This window comes from Tenrec ecaudatus, chromosome 10 (assembly GCF_050624435.1).
Source record: "Tenrec ecaudatus isolate mTenEca1 chromosome 10, mTenEca1.hap1, whole genome shotgun sequence".
Lineage (NCBI taxonomy): Eukaryota > Metazoa > Chordata > Mammalia > Afrosoricida > Tenrecidae > Tenrec > Tenrec ecaudatus.
The window spans coordinates 20,206,659-20,222,912 of NC_134539.1; the positions used below are offsets into that span (position 1 = coordinate 20,206,659).

A 16,254-nucleotide genomic window follows, 5' to 3' on the forward strand; every position below is an offset into this window, starting at 1 on the left:
TTCCAATGAAACCTACCAAAAAAGAAGTTAATTCTATGTCAAATTAACTTAGCTGGTAGGAGGAGAGCAGTACACTCATTATGGTTCTCCATAAGGGATCGAGATTGCCCATCACCTAATTTAGGCCATCTTCTCTGGTTCCAAGGCACAGACTCGTGCTACAGCCACATAGCCTGATGCCTGTGTGAAACAAGCACACTGAGCAGGGAGGGTGTAAAAAGAGAAAGAAAAGCACCGCATGCGCTCCATTGGTTAAACCCTGAACATATTACCAAGTATGGAGAGGCAGAAGAGATGGGCCCTAAATTCCTCCCTATCTACAACTATTTCAATTAAAAACCAATCCATTAGGGGAAAAAAAGCTAGGAATTTGAATAGTCAATTCTCCAAAGAAGATACCCAGATGGCCGATAAGCTCGGGAAAGGATGCTCAAGGTCATCAAGAAAATGCGAATCCAAACCACACTGAAAACTCACTTCATGGGATGGCTATAATTAAAATTAAAAAAGAATATAAAAAATTCTAAAGATGATGGGTTACAAGTGTGAATGTAAAGTGGTAGGTTAACTTTGGAAAATCAGTTTGGCAATTCCCCACCCCAAATTAAACAGAGTTACCATTATGATCCAGCAACTGTACCTAGATATACAAGAAAATTAAAAGCATATATTCACGTAAAAACGTGTACATAAATGTTCATAGGATTAGTCTTAATAGCCAAAAAATAAAATAAGTCTGTGTCCATCAATTGCTGAACTCTTCTTGTTGAATGGTGCCAAGGTGGTTCCCACTCAGTGTGCTCCTACAGACACACAACCAAACAACCAGCGCGGAGTCCTGGGTCATTTTGTTCGGCTGGGTTTTCCGGAGACGTGCTACTAGGATGCTTACATCGGTATATAGAGAAAGCAACTGATATCCAGGAAAAGTGTCACACAGTTGTAGAAGTAGTTAAGTCCAATCTGGTCTCAAGTCTGTAGGTCAGATGTCCAGTTGGAGGCTTCTCCTGACTCATATAGCTTTAGGGGTTAATGAACTCATGATTGGTAGGAGCACCATAGGCTGCAAAGGCAGTGAATTCAAGGTCAACAAATCAGGTATGTAACCGTAGAGGCAAATAAACCTAAGAATGGCAGGTCAGATGGCAGGCTACTGATAGATCCGGAGTCAGCAGGTAATACAGGCCACTGGCTCAAATACAAATAACCAGAGGGCTATGAGCCTGATGCAGGATCCAGACCCTTCAAAAAGCAAGCACGTTTTTAACACACTGGATGTCGGAAGTAGACCACATGTAGGAAGTAGACCACATTCCCAGGACACAATTTTGTAACGACACCAAAGCTGGGGTCGGAGTAAGGTGGTCGCACTCTGCCCTAATCTGGAAATTGCTTGGCTGTTCACAGATGCCCTGATTGTGGAGTCGATCACATGATGTTATGTCACATCATGGGAGATATTCCTAGGCCTCAATTGCCAAATCACAGAATGTTGATGCAGCCCAGCTGACGTAAAAGCCAACTCCATAGCCATCGTCACCGTCTTTCCTGAGCAGAGCCCCTACTTGCTATCGCCGTTGCGGAAGGTTTTGTACGCTGACACGGTGTCCTTCTCCAGGGGCTGGTCCCTCCTGTTAACATGCCCAACGTACGTGAGAGGAAGTTATGGCATGCTTCCCTTTAAGGAGCTGGACTTCTTCCAACACAGACACGTTTTTTCTTCTTCCAGTCTTAGTATATTCAGTATTCATTGCCATCACCATCAATAAAATGGATCGGTTCTTTTCCTGCTTTCCATAGTCACTGTCCAGGTTTCACAAGCATGTGGTGACTGAAAAGAACATGGTTCTTTACATGGGCAAACATACTTTAGGCTTCAAAGTAACATCTTTAATTGAGATCTTCTGCAGAACTGCCCACTGCAATACATAATCTGATTTTTTGAATGCAGCTTCCCTGGGTATGGTCATGAATTCAAGTAAAATGAAACCCTGGACAACTTTAGTCTTTTCTCTGTTTATCTTGAGTGTGTCTCTGGGTCCAATTGTAAGGATTTTTGTTCTCTTTACATTGAGTTGTGATCCATACTGACAGCTGTTGCCTTTGATCTTCATCAGTACATATTTTAAGTTCTCTTGGCTTTCAGTAAGTAAGGTTCTTTAATCTGCATATCACAGATTATTAATGAATCTTCCTCCAATCCTGATGCCACTTTCTTTTTCATATGTCCCAGTTTCTTGGATTATTTGCTCAGCATACAGAGAGAATAAGTATGTGACTGTAAACTATGTTGTATCCCCTTGTTTTGTCTTAATCTCTACATACAAATTCCACAGGAGAACAATTCAGTGCTTTGGAATTCTCAGTCTTTACAACGTTACACATTATTTGTTATGATCCACACAGTTGGATGGTTTTAAATAGTAACAAAATGTAGTATGTCAATACAATGGGAATTTATTCACAATAAAAATGAGGCATTGAGAAATGTTGCAACACAAACAAACCTTTTAAAAAAAACCACCATACTAAGCCAAAGAAGTCAAACACAAAAGGGTACATATTACATGATTTCATCTATACAAAGCAGAATTTAAAAATCTGTACAAACAGGAATTCGATAAAGGTTGCCAAGGGTTGTGGGAGGTTTGAAATGAGGAGTGATCGCTAATAAACACAGGTTTTCTCTTAGAAGGAAAGAAAATAGTCTAGCATTAGACAGGGATCATGGGCACAAGATCCTGTGACTACAATAAAAACCACTGAGCTGTATGCATTTGCAAGGGTGAATTTTTAGTATCTAGGGAATGTATCTCATTTTTTTAATGAAAAAGAAAGGCAAAAACTAATGTTATAATGAAAATCCTACATGAGATGGGAGTTGGAGGACATTACCAGAAAAGCTTGTCATGTGACCAAATATAAATGTGTCTCAATAAAGTCTGATATGATGAAAGAAATAAGTGGTCAATGGCATTACACCTGAGGAAAGTACTCATTATTCCAGCCAACAATCATCACTTTTATGGCATAAAAGTTATAAATCACTATTAACTGTACTTAAGTCAGGACAGTCTGGTACGGTTAGTATCTAGCATACTAGTCAATCAGGCAAATACCTGCTGAGTATATAGTGTTCAGTATACCCTCCTATGCATAAGAAAAACTGAAAAACATATTTCATTCAAGAAACACTAAAGCATTTTTGGTGTAAGACAGTAATAGTAATAAGAATGCTTTGTTCAGGAAATAGAGGAAAGAACTAAGAGGCAAAGGGCATTTACAGAGGTCTAAACACAGGCATGTGGATAAGTAAATATATTTATATGTGACGATGGGGAAATATATCTATGTATATATATTTATAGGTTTATTATTAAGGTAGCAGATGGACACTGGGCCTCTACTCAAGTACTCCCTCAACACAAGAACACTTTGTTCTATTAACCTGGTATTCCATGATGCTCACCTTCCCGACACGATGGTGCCCGGCTATCAAAATATATAGCATCTGGAGTTTTAAAGGATTGAAGATAAACAAGCAGCCAGCTAGCTGAGAAGCAACAAAGCCTACATGGAAGAAGCCCACCAGCCTGTGTGATCATGAGGCGTCGATAGGATCAAGTATCAGGCATCAAAGAGCCATAACAAAAAATTATAGCATTGTGAATGAGTGGGAGTGCCGAATGGAGACCCAAAGCCCATCTATAGACAATTGGACATCCCCTTACAGAAGGGTCACAAGGAAGAGACGAGCCAGTCAGGGTGCAGTATAACACAATGAAACATACAACTTTCCTCTAGTTCTTTAATGCTCCCTGCCCCCACTATTGTGATCCCAATTCTACCTTATAAATCCAGCTAGAACAGAGCATGTACATGGGTTCAGATAAGAGCTGGAAACACAGGGAATCCAGGACAGATAACTCACTCATGACCAATATTGAAGAGGTTAAAGGGAAGGTGGGGAAAGAAAGGAGGAACTGACCACAATGATCTATATATGAACACCTCCCAGGGGGATGGACAACAGAAAAGTCGGTAAAGGGAGACATCGGTCAGTGTAAGACATGAACAATAATTATAAATTATCAAAGGTTCATCAGGGAGGGGGGGAAAGGGGAAAAATGAGAGGCTGATACCAAGGGTTCAAATAGAAAGAAAATGTTTAGAAAATGATGGAAACTAATGTACAAATGTGCTTGACACAATGGATGTATGTATTATGATAAGAGTTGTATGAGCCCCCAATAAAATGATTTTAAAAAATAATGCTTTGTGCTTTGATGTGTGCCAAGAAGTGACAACCATTTATTAATCATCAACCAAAATTTTAATTTAAAAGCTTCCCAAGGATTGATTCATAACAGAGTGAATACCTGCAGAGCCAACAGAGAGACAAAACTTCATGAAGAATCTGGTTTAGGCCTGATCTGGTTTTCAATGTTTTCTATATTTTTTTGTTTGCTCATATTGAGGTTTATCTCAGAGTTCTATATCACTGGGAGTCACCCTCTTGAATTTTTCTTACATGTTCTCAGTTTTTCACTATATTAAACCCAGGACTGATGAACCTAGAGGGATAGCAAGTGAACTAACGGCTTCTGGGGACTAGAGTGGTAGGGGTGGTGGTGGTGATAGTGGTGGTGTGGTGGTGGAGGTGGAGGTTGAGGTGGTGGTGATGGTGGAGGTGGAGGTAGAGGTGGAGGTGGAGGTGGTGGTGGTGGTGGTGGTGATGGAGGTGGAGGTGGTGGAGGTGGTGGTGGTGGAGGAGGTGGAGGTAGAGGTGGAGGTGGAGGTTGAGGTGGTGGTGATGGTGGAGGTGGAGGTGAAGGAGGTGGAGGTAGAGGTGGAGGTGGTGGTGGTGGTGGTGGTGGTGGTGATGGAGATGGAGGTGGAGGTGGTGGAGGTGGTGGTGGTGGTGGTGGTGGTGGTGGTGGTGGTGGTGGTGGTGGTGGTGGTGGAGGTGGAGGTGGTGATGGAGGTGGTAGTAGAGGAGGTGGTAGTGGTGGTGGTAGTGGTGATGGTGGAGGTGGAGGTGGTGGAGGTGGAGGTGGTGGAGGTGGAGGAGGTGGAAGAGGTAGTGGTGGTAGAGCAGGAGGAGGAGGTGGTGGTGGTGGTGGTGGTGGTGGTGGTGGTGGTGGTGGTGGTGGTGACGGTGGTGGTGGTGGAGGTGGAGGTGGAGGTGGTGATGGAGGTGGTAGTGGAGGAGGTGGTAGTGGTGGTGGTGGTAGTGATGGTGGAGGTGGAGGTGGTGGAGGTGGAGGAGGTGGAGGAGGTAGTGGTGGTAGAGCAGGAGGAGGAGGTGGTGGTGGTGGTGGTGATGGTGGAGGTGGAGGTGGTGGAGGAGGTGGAGAAGGTAGTGTTGGTAGAGGAGGAGGAGGCGGAGGAGGAGGAGGAGGAGGAGGAGGAGGAGGTGGTGGTGGTGGTGGTGGTGGTGGAGGAGGTGGAGGTGGAGGTGGAGCTGGAGGTGGAGGTGGTGATGGAGGTGGTAGTGGAGGTGGAGGTGGAGGTGGAGGTGGTAGTGGAGGAGGTGGTAGTGGAGGTGGTGGTGGTGGAGGTGGTAGTGGAGGTGGTGGTGGTGGGGGAGGAGGAGGATGTGGTGGTGGTGGTGGTGGTGGTGTTGGTGGTGGTGGTGGTGGTGGTGGTGGTGGAGGTGGTGATGGAGGTGATGGTGGAGGTGGTGGTGGAGGTGATGGTGGAGGTGGAGGTGATGGTGGAGGTGATGGTGGTGGTGGTGGTGGAGGTGGTGATGGAGGTGATGGTGGAGGTGGTGGTGGAGGTGATGGTGGAGGTGGAGGTGATGGTGGTGACAGGGGTCGCTAATAAGGAGGTGATTTTCAAGGAGTTCAAGAAAGAGAATAATGCTTTAAAACTGTGTGATAGTAATTGTGTAATACTTCTTGATGTGACTGAACTATGGAATGATATGATTTCTGAATAACCCCCAATAAAGTAGTTTTGGGGAAAAAAGCCAGAAAATATTGCTAAAAGAGCATGATCGCCATTGAATGTTACAAAAACAAATTTTTTGTTAATTTAACCCTTAGTACGTGTTCTATAAAAATATCCCAAATAATGCAAATATGTTGATTAATCTAGGATGAACGTCTGATTTCATGTTGGTCAACAGTAGCAAGCTGCCCAGCCTTTCTAGTAGGAGCTCCTATTTTCTTTCAAGTGGGAAGGTGGCACTTACCTCTTCAAGGTTCTGGCTAAATGAAACAACGTGTGCAGGGGGTGTAGCCAGCAGAATGCCAACAAAAAAGAAATTACTTGACTAACTACACAGAAGATTCTCCATCAAACTTATCCCAAATGTATATAACTCTAAGACAGTCCCCTGGAACAAAGGTAGCATGTATGCATTATATGTATGTATTATAAGGGGGATTCAGCACGGGAGAAGACAGGATCAGACACAAGGAAGTATGGAAATAAAATCTGTTTTTGTCATTCATGCATTCATACTTAGCAGAATAGTTTTATTACAATTTAACAAAAAATGAATCATTTCACTTTGGGGAATTTTATAAAATAGAGCAGCTGTGAAAAAGACTGGTAAAAATACTAAATAATATCTTAAGTGTTTATGTGATGAAGCACTATTATAAATATTCTACACAGATTTAACTTATTCTCATAATTATTTTATGAGGTGGGTACTCTTATTATCATATCTACAAGCTTATAAATATGGAAAGAGAGCCCATAGAGATCCAATTTTTTTACCACATAATTTTTATGGTATTATATAGTCTATGCATCCTGCCAAATATGTACTGTTTAAAACTTTTAAATTCCATTTGACTATATAATATCTCAATTGGAGATAATTGTGCGTATCAGCTAAAGATAAAAGGAGAGATTACTCTTTGCAAGCCTCAAGCATTCTTGAAATATGAAAGTGAGAAAAGATGCTTTTCACTGCAAAACTATCCCTTATTTTTTCACATTATAGACCTATTAATCTTCTTTACAATGGTATGCACCCTTCTCGTAAAAGGGACATTGAATGAATCTCATTTAATCTGACTCTATATAATTGAATTTCTCTTTTTCTAGCCACTTCCTCTATAATTAAGGGGAATGACAGCCAAAATTCCTAGAGGACAAATTTAACTTTTATCTTAAATTCATCTAGTGACGGAAGTGTTTGTGAATTAAAGTCATCTTAAACATTTGGTTCATGGTGGATCTTCTACTGAAAGATTAATGGGTGAAGATTACGTACCTTGTTTTTAAAATAAACCTCAATTGGCAAAATGAAACCAGCATACCCAGATTCTTCTACTTTGTAAGGTGGGTCTTTGCACACTGCAACATTAGAAAAAGAATACAGGTGAGATGGGGATAACAGACAAAATACATTCGTCTTCATTGAAAGAAACAAAATGTAATTCTATTGTCAAGCTCAGCCCCAATTTCTGTTGCCCCTTGGGAAACCTTCTCAGCTAAGTCCCTGGTCTCCAGAAATTATAACAAAATTTCATATTTAAAGAATTTATTTTATTCAAATCTTAGTCTAGCATTGATCAACGTGCTATCCCTCTTTAGTGTTTAGGGTCAATCACTGCACCTCTGAATCGCCCGCATCTGTGGGCAGTTCTGATTCCAAACCAGAGTCCCCCGAGAAAATCGCTACCTGTGAGACTCACTACCTCCCTAGAATGAAAAGAATGCGTAATGAATTACTTTCTACAGACAAAAGCTCAAAAGCTAAGCACATCCTGAGTATATATAAGAAATCATAAGGATGTTGTATTTTTTACAAAATTGGGATAAAGCAAAAATATTAGGAAAGTTCTTTCGGACTGAGAGATGCCTTAAGAAAGCTAGGCACGGTTTGCACTGAAGCTAAATTAAACCATCAAAACGAAACCAAATAAAAACCCATTGCCACTGTGTTAACACTGAACCTACAGTACACAGAACTAAACCCATAGGCCGTCCAAGACTTCTCATGTTGATAAAGACAGACGATCACATTATTCTCCCACACGAGTGGCAGGTGGAGTCACACCGCCTGCCCTTTGGGTTAGCTGTTGAAAAATGAAGCATTGGACTACCGAGACTCCCATGTCAACCAGGAATTAAATGAAATGATCCCAGCAAGGAATGTCTGTTGACACCAACACAAGAAGTAAAAATGTCCCAAATATCATGGCACAAAATCTTGCTACGCCACCCAAGTCCTCCTTAGCAGGACACTAGCCTGGGTTTCCATGCTCCCTTCTCTTTGTTGCTTCCCAAATCTGCTGTGTTAACATTTGACTACATCGGTCCCTCTCCCCCCCCCCCCCCCCCATAGTCCATCTACCGCCTTAGCTTGCTTCCTCTGCCTGTTATACCATCACATCTTGAATCTACTCTAGTTATTCTTTGCTAGTTCAAACTCCAGCTTCTACACAAAACCATTCCAGACCACAAGGTACTACCGCCCCTTCCTTTCAAATCATTAAGTGCTTGAATATTTGCTTGACACTCAGATTACCTTATTATATATTCTGGTGCTGTACTAGGTTACCAATTGGGCTGCTAACTACGAGGTCAGCAGTTTGAAATTACCAGCCCTCTCTTCAGAAGAAAGATGAGGCTTTCTACTCCTGTTGCACATTTAGAGTCTCAGAAACCCACAGAGACAGTTCCACTCTGTCCTACAAGGACAAGGTGGCTATGAGTTAGCATTGAGTCCATGGTGGTGAGTGTGAATTTAAAATCTCCTAACATCTTTTCATCCCCCAGGGACAGAAAGAGTGCTCATCTTCCTGAGGAAGTTGAAAAGTGTCACGGGGTTTGGAAAATTTTATACCTGGGCTCTTGAGGACACTGGCTTTGGTTTTTCATCTAGTTACTAATTCTCCTGATATAAACCAGCCTATCTCTGGGAAGTTCTTTCTCCTCTCTAAACCTCCACGTCTCTCTCCTTCTAGACAGTTGCTGAGGCTTAAATAGTTTGTAGTATGTAAAAAATATATAGTATGGGATCTGGCACACATCAAGTTCCCAATGAATGACTGAATGGGGCTAGAAAGCTAACCATAACTAATCAATCATCTATAAACTTTTGGCTAAAAATTAAAAAGGACCAAGCAAGCAGAGTCCTGAAATTGGACCAGAAGGCTCAGGCTCACCCGTAATAAGTGCCTCCACTTCCTGCCCCTTTAAACTGGAGGGTAAGGCCCTCTGAGCAGCTTTAAGCATGCCTGCCGGGAGCCAAGAAACTATGTACAGCAAGAGGTAACTGCAAGGCCTTTGCATTACAGGTGATGTTGATTATGTACATGGAAATTGGTGAGACAGTCCACTTCTACAAATATGGTTTCAAAGAGGTACACTGAAGACAGGATTTAAATACTTGGCGGTCTCTGTTAGCTCATCTTAGGAAAAGTACCAACACTGACAACAACTCGTGAATTCAGAAGGAGATACCTCACTTGAACTTCCACGTTTCTCTATTAAAAATGAAAGAGCAAACGGACACAATCCTTCATCCACTGGCCACCTGTCAACCGGTCATCAATATTCAAATACCCTGCACACTGGGGCACATACCACTAAATGCCCTGAGAACCCCAACCCCATCCCAGCAAGAAGGCTAGGGTTACACACCCAATTCACAGCTGGGGCTCCTTCTCAGAACAGCCGCTGCAATGCCCAGGTTGCTTAGCATGCCAATGCTAGTTGAGAGACGTTTACTCCATAACCTACTGAAACACACCGTGTACACAGAGTGTAGAGCTGTTTCTCGACATACTCTTTCGACTGTGTTGCAGATGTAATCGCTTAAGAGCCTGCTCAATCCATGCATTATATCCCACGGGAACTTTGAAAGGTTCGGGAGCCTTGTTCGTTTTACAGTAGCTTGCATGGAGTCTTTGTCTAAAGTGATTAAGGAACCAGAGGGACCCATTCTCAGCCTGTGACCAGTTTTATCCTCCCATGAGCCACCACACTCATAAGTGAGACTGCGCCGTGAGGATTCTGAAATGTTACATCTTCACAGAAGCAGCTTGAGTCACTCTTCGGAGCAGCGGGTGCGTTTGAATTCCCAATCTCACGGTTAGCAGCCTAAGGCTTAAAGCTATTGTGCCACTGGGGTTCCTCCCCACCCCCATTTTATTGGGTGCTCTTACAGCTCTTATAACATTCTATGCATCAATTGCATCAAGCACATGTGTACATGTTGCCATCATCATTGACAAGATATTTTCTGCTTGAGCCCTTGAGATAAGCTTTTTCACCTCCCTCCCCCATCCTCCTGTGGCCTTGATCAACTATATATTGTTATTTCATATCTTACACTGTCCTTAGTCTCCCTTCACCCACATTGCTGTTATTGGTCCTGGGGGTGGGAGGGGAGCCTATATATCCAATCTTGTGATGGGTTCTCATTTTCTCACCCTTCACCCTCCCTGACCACCCTCCTACCCTCGTGATATCGCTACTCCCCATCACTGATCCTGAGGGGGTTTATCTTTCCTGCATTCCCTGTGTTGAGACCTCTTGACAGTATCTGTGTATGTTCTCTGGTCTAGCCAGGTTTGTAAATTAGAACTGGGTCAAGGTAGGGGAGGAGGGGGGGCGGTATTCAGAAAGCATTCAGGAACTGATGAGTGATTAGTTGATGCTATACTACACCCTCATTAAACAACTTCTTCCTTATACCACTTCTGGGGGGGGGGGAGATATCCAATTATCTACAGATGGGGTGTAGGTCACAACTCCAACTCTCCTCTTTCACATGGATATCGTTGTTTGTTTTGGGTCTTTTGCTACCTGTTGCCTGATCCCATTGACACCTCATGATCACACAGGCTGGTGTGTTTCTTCCAGGTGGGCTTACTTGCTTCCCTGCTAGGTGGCTGCTTGTTTGACTTTGAGCCTTTAAGACCCCAGAGGGGATCCTTCTTCCAATGAGAAGACTTATTTTTTCTGACAGGTGGCCTGATTCAAATGCTTAACTGTCAAGCTTGTACCTACTATGTTAATGATATTTGCAAATATGACCAAGATGCTTAGTATGCCAGAGGCCCCTACACAAGTATGTAGATGGAGTTAGAAACAGAGATGACTGACAATGGTGCATATGAATAACACACAAAGGTTACTACATCACATGCTCCAGAACAGAGGGGCTACCTCTCTCCTGCAGAGAGACAAACTCAGTCAGCAGGTGGGTACAAGCCCAGAAGTACCCTGGGGGTGATAGTTTTATTGGGGTTTAGGGAACTTCTCAATACTTTCCCATCAGTAAGGAGCCCTAGCGGCATAGCGGTTACACATTGGGCTGCAATCCGAAAAGTCAGCAGTTCAAACCACCAGTGGCTCCCTGAGAGAGAGAAGAGGCTTTCTACTCCAGAGAAGATTTACAGAGTGAGACACTCACAAGGTCTGTTCCATATGTCCTACGGGGTCGCTATGGGTCAGCACAGACTGGAGGGCAGTGATGTTATTGTCTTTGTTTTGGCGGTTGTTATTGGTGGGTTTGCGGCATGCTCGACTCAGCTTTGTAGGGAAACTGCTTGCTTACATGGTGAGGAATGCATTCTCTAGATGAGCAGCTGTGGGCAGGGGTGGCTGAAGGGGGGGTGACTGATCTATGAGGGCAGGGGCAAAAGAAGCATTGAAGGGAGGAGCTAAGATAGATGCAGAGGCAACCCATTATCTAAGCCACAGACTGGCTTTATAACAGTATCATTTTCTCTATCTGCATGCAAATTACTCCCATTATAGGAAGCAGCTGTTAGTGAGCACAGTTTACGCTGGAAGATGTTCGGTTCTTTTCCAACCGCCCAAAGGAAATGATGGTATGGGTTCCATGGAAAACTGGCTTTATAGGACATCTTGTACGGGATCATACCACAATTGTATTGAAATGTAGTATCTTTGTAAATAACAATAAGAAATGTCTGGCAATCACCCTGAGTTCTTAATTGGAAGCATACAATAGAAACTACGTGCCCAGGAAGCAGTCCAGAGCAGCAGCAATGCACTTACAAGCTTACAGTTCTCATAAGAAAAAAAAGTCAAATTACGGGATGTTGTTTGTTTATTAGGGTATTTTATAATAAGAAACATTAGCAGAAGTTTCCAAACGAGTCCAAAAAGTAAGAGTTAACACTAAGGAACTTTTAACAAACAGTGAGACTACATAAGACACACAGCCATTTTTTAAATGCAGCATCCTTCTCAATTATATTCCAATTGTACTTTGTCCCCTTCTGTTGAGCAGGTGCACGATTAAAGGCAGGTTTCCCACTGACCTTCCTCTGCTAGCAAATGGCGAGGTACTGAGTCAAAAGCACACAAAAGGTGTAATTGCTGTTGGGTGTTTTTTTTTTAAGCATTAAAAAAATACCTCATAGAACAACTGGGATGAGCAAACACCTGTGCACATAAGCGTCCCTGCCACAGAATATCACATTTAGGTGTTGCAATGAGGGAGGCAAGGATAGTGAGATGGTGTCACACACTTTGGACATGTTATCAAGAGAGAGAAGGACATCACGCTGGGTAAAGTGGCAGGGCAGTGACAGAGAGGAAGACCCTGGGTAAGACGGATGGACAGGAGGCTGCAACCATGGGCTCAAACACAAGAACAGTTGTGAGGACGGGGCAGCACCGCAGTGCTTCGCTCTGCCGTACCCAGAATTGCCAGACGCCGGAACCAAAGTTGACAGCACCTAACAACAACCATAATGATTACACACACATCGGCTACTATGTGCCAAAGGGTAGGCAGCTGGCACTCACCCAGCTGTTCTGAGAGAAAGGACTGGTGATAGCTTCTCATAAAGACCGCGGTTGGAGAGTGCCAAGGGGCAGCTCTGCTTGCCACAGAAGCACTGAGTCAAAAGTCAACTGGACAACACTTAGCCACAAGAACACCTTAAATCCTGTGACTCATTCTTCTTTTGTTCTTTCCTCCCATGCAAGTGCCCCCTGGCCCTCCTCTGTGACATTTCAGAAGGTGCACCCAGATCTAATGTTCTGCTAAAGAAGAGTCCTATTACTTTTATCCTAACTTAAAGGCTAATTGCATTTTGTGTTTTAGAGTCTTCTTTTAAAGGTAAAAGATCTAACATCTTCTCTAGTAGAGCAAAATTTTAAAATCAGGAAAAAGCAAAACACTAAAAAACGCCAAACATGAAAGTTTAGATTCATGCTTAAATTTTTAAAATACATTTTGCAGGATTTTTCTTAAGTCCAGAGGAATTCTATGAAATAAAAGAATACTGCATATTCTTGACAGAAACTGCTGTAGACCAAAACACACACCAAAAATCTGTTGGACTTTCATTTTCTTGTTTCCGCTTTTAATACAAAGTCATATTAAATCTTCCAAGAACCTGCTTTAAGTACACAGATCAAATAAGAAATTTGATTCCCCAGGAATTTAACATAATTTAGTTATAGTGTCATAGTACCTGAAGTATTAAGAAATGAAACAATAGAATATACCGGCAGCATTTGTGAGAAATACCATGCTTTTTAAAAAATGAATAAATAAATAAATAGACTGTTTGCACGTGGGGCCTAGCACATTATGTAAAAAGCATTTGAGCGCTAAGATTTTATTAGATATTACTGCACTTGTAACACCCTTGTCCTTAATCACATTGAAGCATATTACACTGCTTTTTAAAAAGGAATGCACTCTGCCACAATGCAGCCAATCTCAATAGCATTCCAGAGCAGCATGCCTGTATGAAAGATAGGCTGATGAATAGGTTTATGCCCTATTCAAGAAGATGAAACAGCTCAATAGAAAGATTAAATAAGGCTCCTGCCAGTGGTTGAATCTTAAAGTCAAAGAAAGAACACAACTCAAACCAAACGTTACAGGCAAAGGTCAAGCAAGAGAATAATTAAGACTCGAACTTGAAGAGCTAACTAATGTTCACCCATTCGGTGTAAATCCGATGAAAAATCCTTCCTCATAAAATGTGACTGTAATAACTTTCTCCGAGTCAGTTCCGAAGGATAAATTATAAAACTGAGTGAAGGTGAGCTAAGCCACAAAGTAGCCTTTGTAGCGAATCATCGCACTCCAAGACCACTAGATCTTAAATATAAAAACCACACATTAAAATCCTATTATGCCATGCTTTATTAAATAAACTCTAGGCTTAATAAATGTCAAACAGTAACAGAAATATCAATTTTTCTAAGGGGTTTTCAATGTATTCCTGTAAGTTTTGATTACAGTCAAATTTATTTACATAACAGGCAAAGGCAGTTGATAAAGAGTAAGTCATCAATTTTTGTCACCGGGTATCTTTCTCATTTGTTGAGTTGATGGGCCAGGCACCAGTTCCAACCCATTCTGAGAGAAGATTTAACTAAATGGATGAACAGATTTCTCGCTGGGCACAATGCTAAAATAACACTAAAAAGTAAACCTGCTTATCACACTAGTAAATATTTTGGAGGTGCTGAAATCTCATCTAGAGAAGAGTTTAGTTTACTTAAATATATCCTGTGGAGGCATGAATTTATAAATCGGTGTTTTGTAAAAAGTTTTCTTCCCATGTATAATCGTTTCTTATGTTGAAAAACCTACTAACTGATTGCTTCCCTCCAAATAGTCACATTTTTAGAAAATGAGGTCAAAAATCACCAAATGAACTAACTAGTACACAATGCATGCCTATAACATAAAATAGTACACAATGCACGCCTATACTATGCCCATGGAGTAACTGTAATTAACTAGAAAGCCTAATGAAGAAACGAAGGAAGTTTTCCTACTGTATCAATTCCCGTTTCCTTATTATTCTGCTTTTGTGAAAGAAAGCTTGTAGATAAAATTCTGAATCCATACAACTATAATTTGGGATTCGGCAGGGTGGAGACCAAGGAACAAAAAAAACTTTAAAAAAAATCACAGGAAGTTTTTAATATTTAGGATGATTTATTTTAAAATAAATGATTTATAAATAAATATATTTGCTCTCACATATACTGTCCCCCACACAAAAAAACACATAAATTGCAAATAAGTTTCTATCTTCTTTCCTACTTATGACAAAGAGCAGTAAGATACATTTAAAGATAGCAAGTTTCAAATAATTCCTTCCTTAGAGATAATAACAACAGTATGATTTATTTAACACTTTTTACCGAGTCCCTGAAAGATTGCTAATGTCACATAAATCCATACCACATGGAAATAAATAGCACAAGAGTCCTGCCAGAAACCCTTTTTTACAGACAGAATATGACAATTTAAGCAATTTACCCAGAGGTCATGGAGCTAATTCCTGGCATTCAATCAATAGGTATTTATTAATGGTATCTATGTCCAGCACTCTGGGCTGGATGCTTGGGAAATGCATGAAACACATTTTCTTCTTTTTACTTACTTGCATCTTCTCATTTCTCTTATGAAAGGGGTGGGGGGATGAATTTAAAACAATTATGTGAATTCAAGAGGAGTTCAGAGAACACAGAGGTTTCTGAGATCAAAACTAATCAGCAAGTGTCAATCCGTGACCAGGTCTCTTTCTAAGCTTTCCTCTAGGATGTACCTTTCCTAAAACAGTAAGAAAGAAGGAAAAACCTACCATCATCACCATCGCACATATAATACATTAATAGTCCAGTTCCACAGAGAAACTGTAATTAACAAAAACAACAACACAGAAAGAACAACAAAAGGATCCAAAGTAAGCGTATGACTTTTAGCATGACATTAACACAAGGGGGTTGCTACTCAAACCCCCGCTGTTTAAGAAGAGACAGGCTTGGTCACGGGAGCACATTTCTAAAGCTCAGATGTTAGAGACCGTTGCTTCTCGTTGGCTGGTAAGGAGCAGGATGGGGGTCCAAAACTGAACTTAATCCACCAGATAACACTCAACTTTCCCATAAGAAAAGAAAAGGGCAGAGTAATCCTATGATATCACTATTATGAACACCATAATTCTTAAAGAAAATGAACCCAAATGAAGAAAAGACAACAACAAAAAACCAACTATGTTTATCAACTCAAAGAGCAAAGTAGCTAGAGGCTGCCTCACAGTTGCAGACTCTGTCAGAGACTGGCCCACATATAACAATGAAGCACGATACATAAAAAATTACTGTGCAGTGTACAAATTAGTGCTCGACGTTGCAATGACTGCACAAACAGAATGACTGTACCACTCTGTCTTTCTAGATGTCTGTTCCTAGAAGGCTAGAGGTGGTGCCCAGCTGAGTGTCAAATGCCCAAAGACCCAGAATAAGGTTGACTGCTTCACAGATGAT

General features: G+C 41.6%; 1 protein-coding gene across 3 annotated transcripts in view; it reads right to left on the reverse strand.

The window, feature by feature from the left end:
- Positions 1-16,254, reverse strand: part of MLLT3 (MLLT3 super elongation complex subunit) — a 292,903-nt gene that overhangs the window by 121,078 nt on the left and 155,571 nt on the right. For all 3 annotated transcript variants that reach the window (XM_075559984.1, XM_075559983.1, XM_075559985.1), the window contains one exon: positions 7,235-7,317. In XM_075559984.1, coding sequence (XP_075416099.1) covers positions 7,235-7,317 — 83 coding nt within the window. The remainder of the gene's footprint in view (positions 1-7,234; positions 7,318-16,254) is intronic.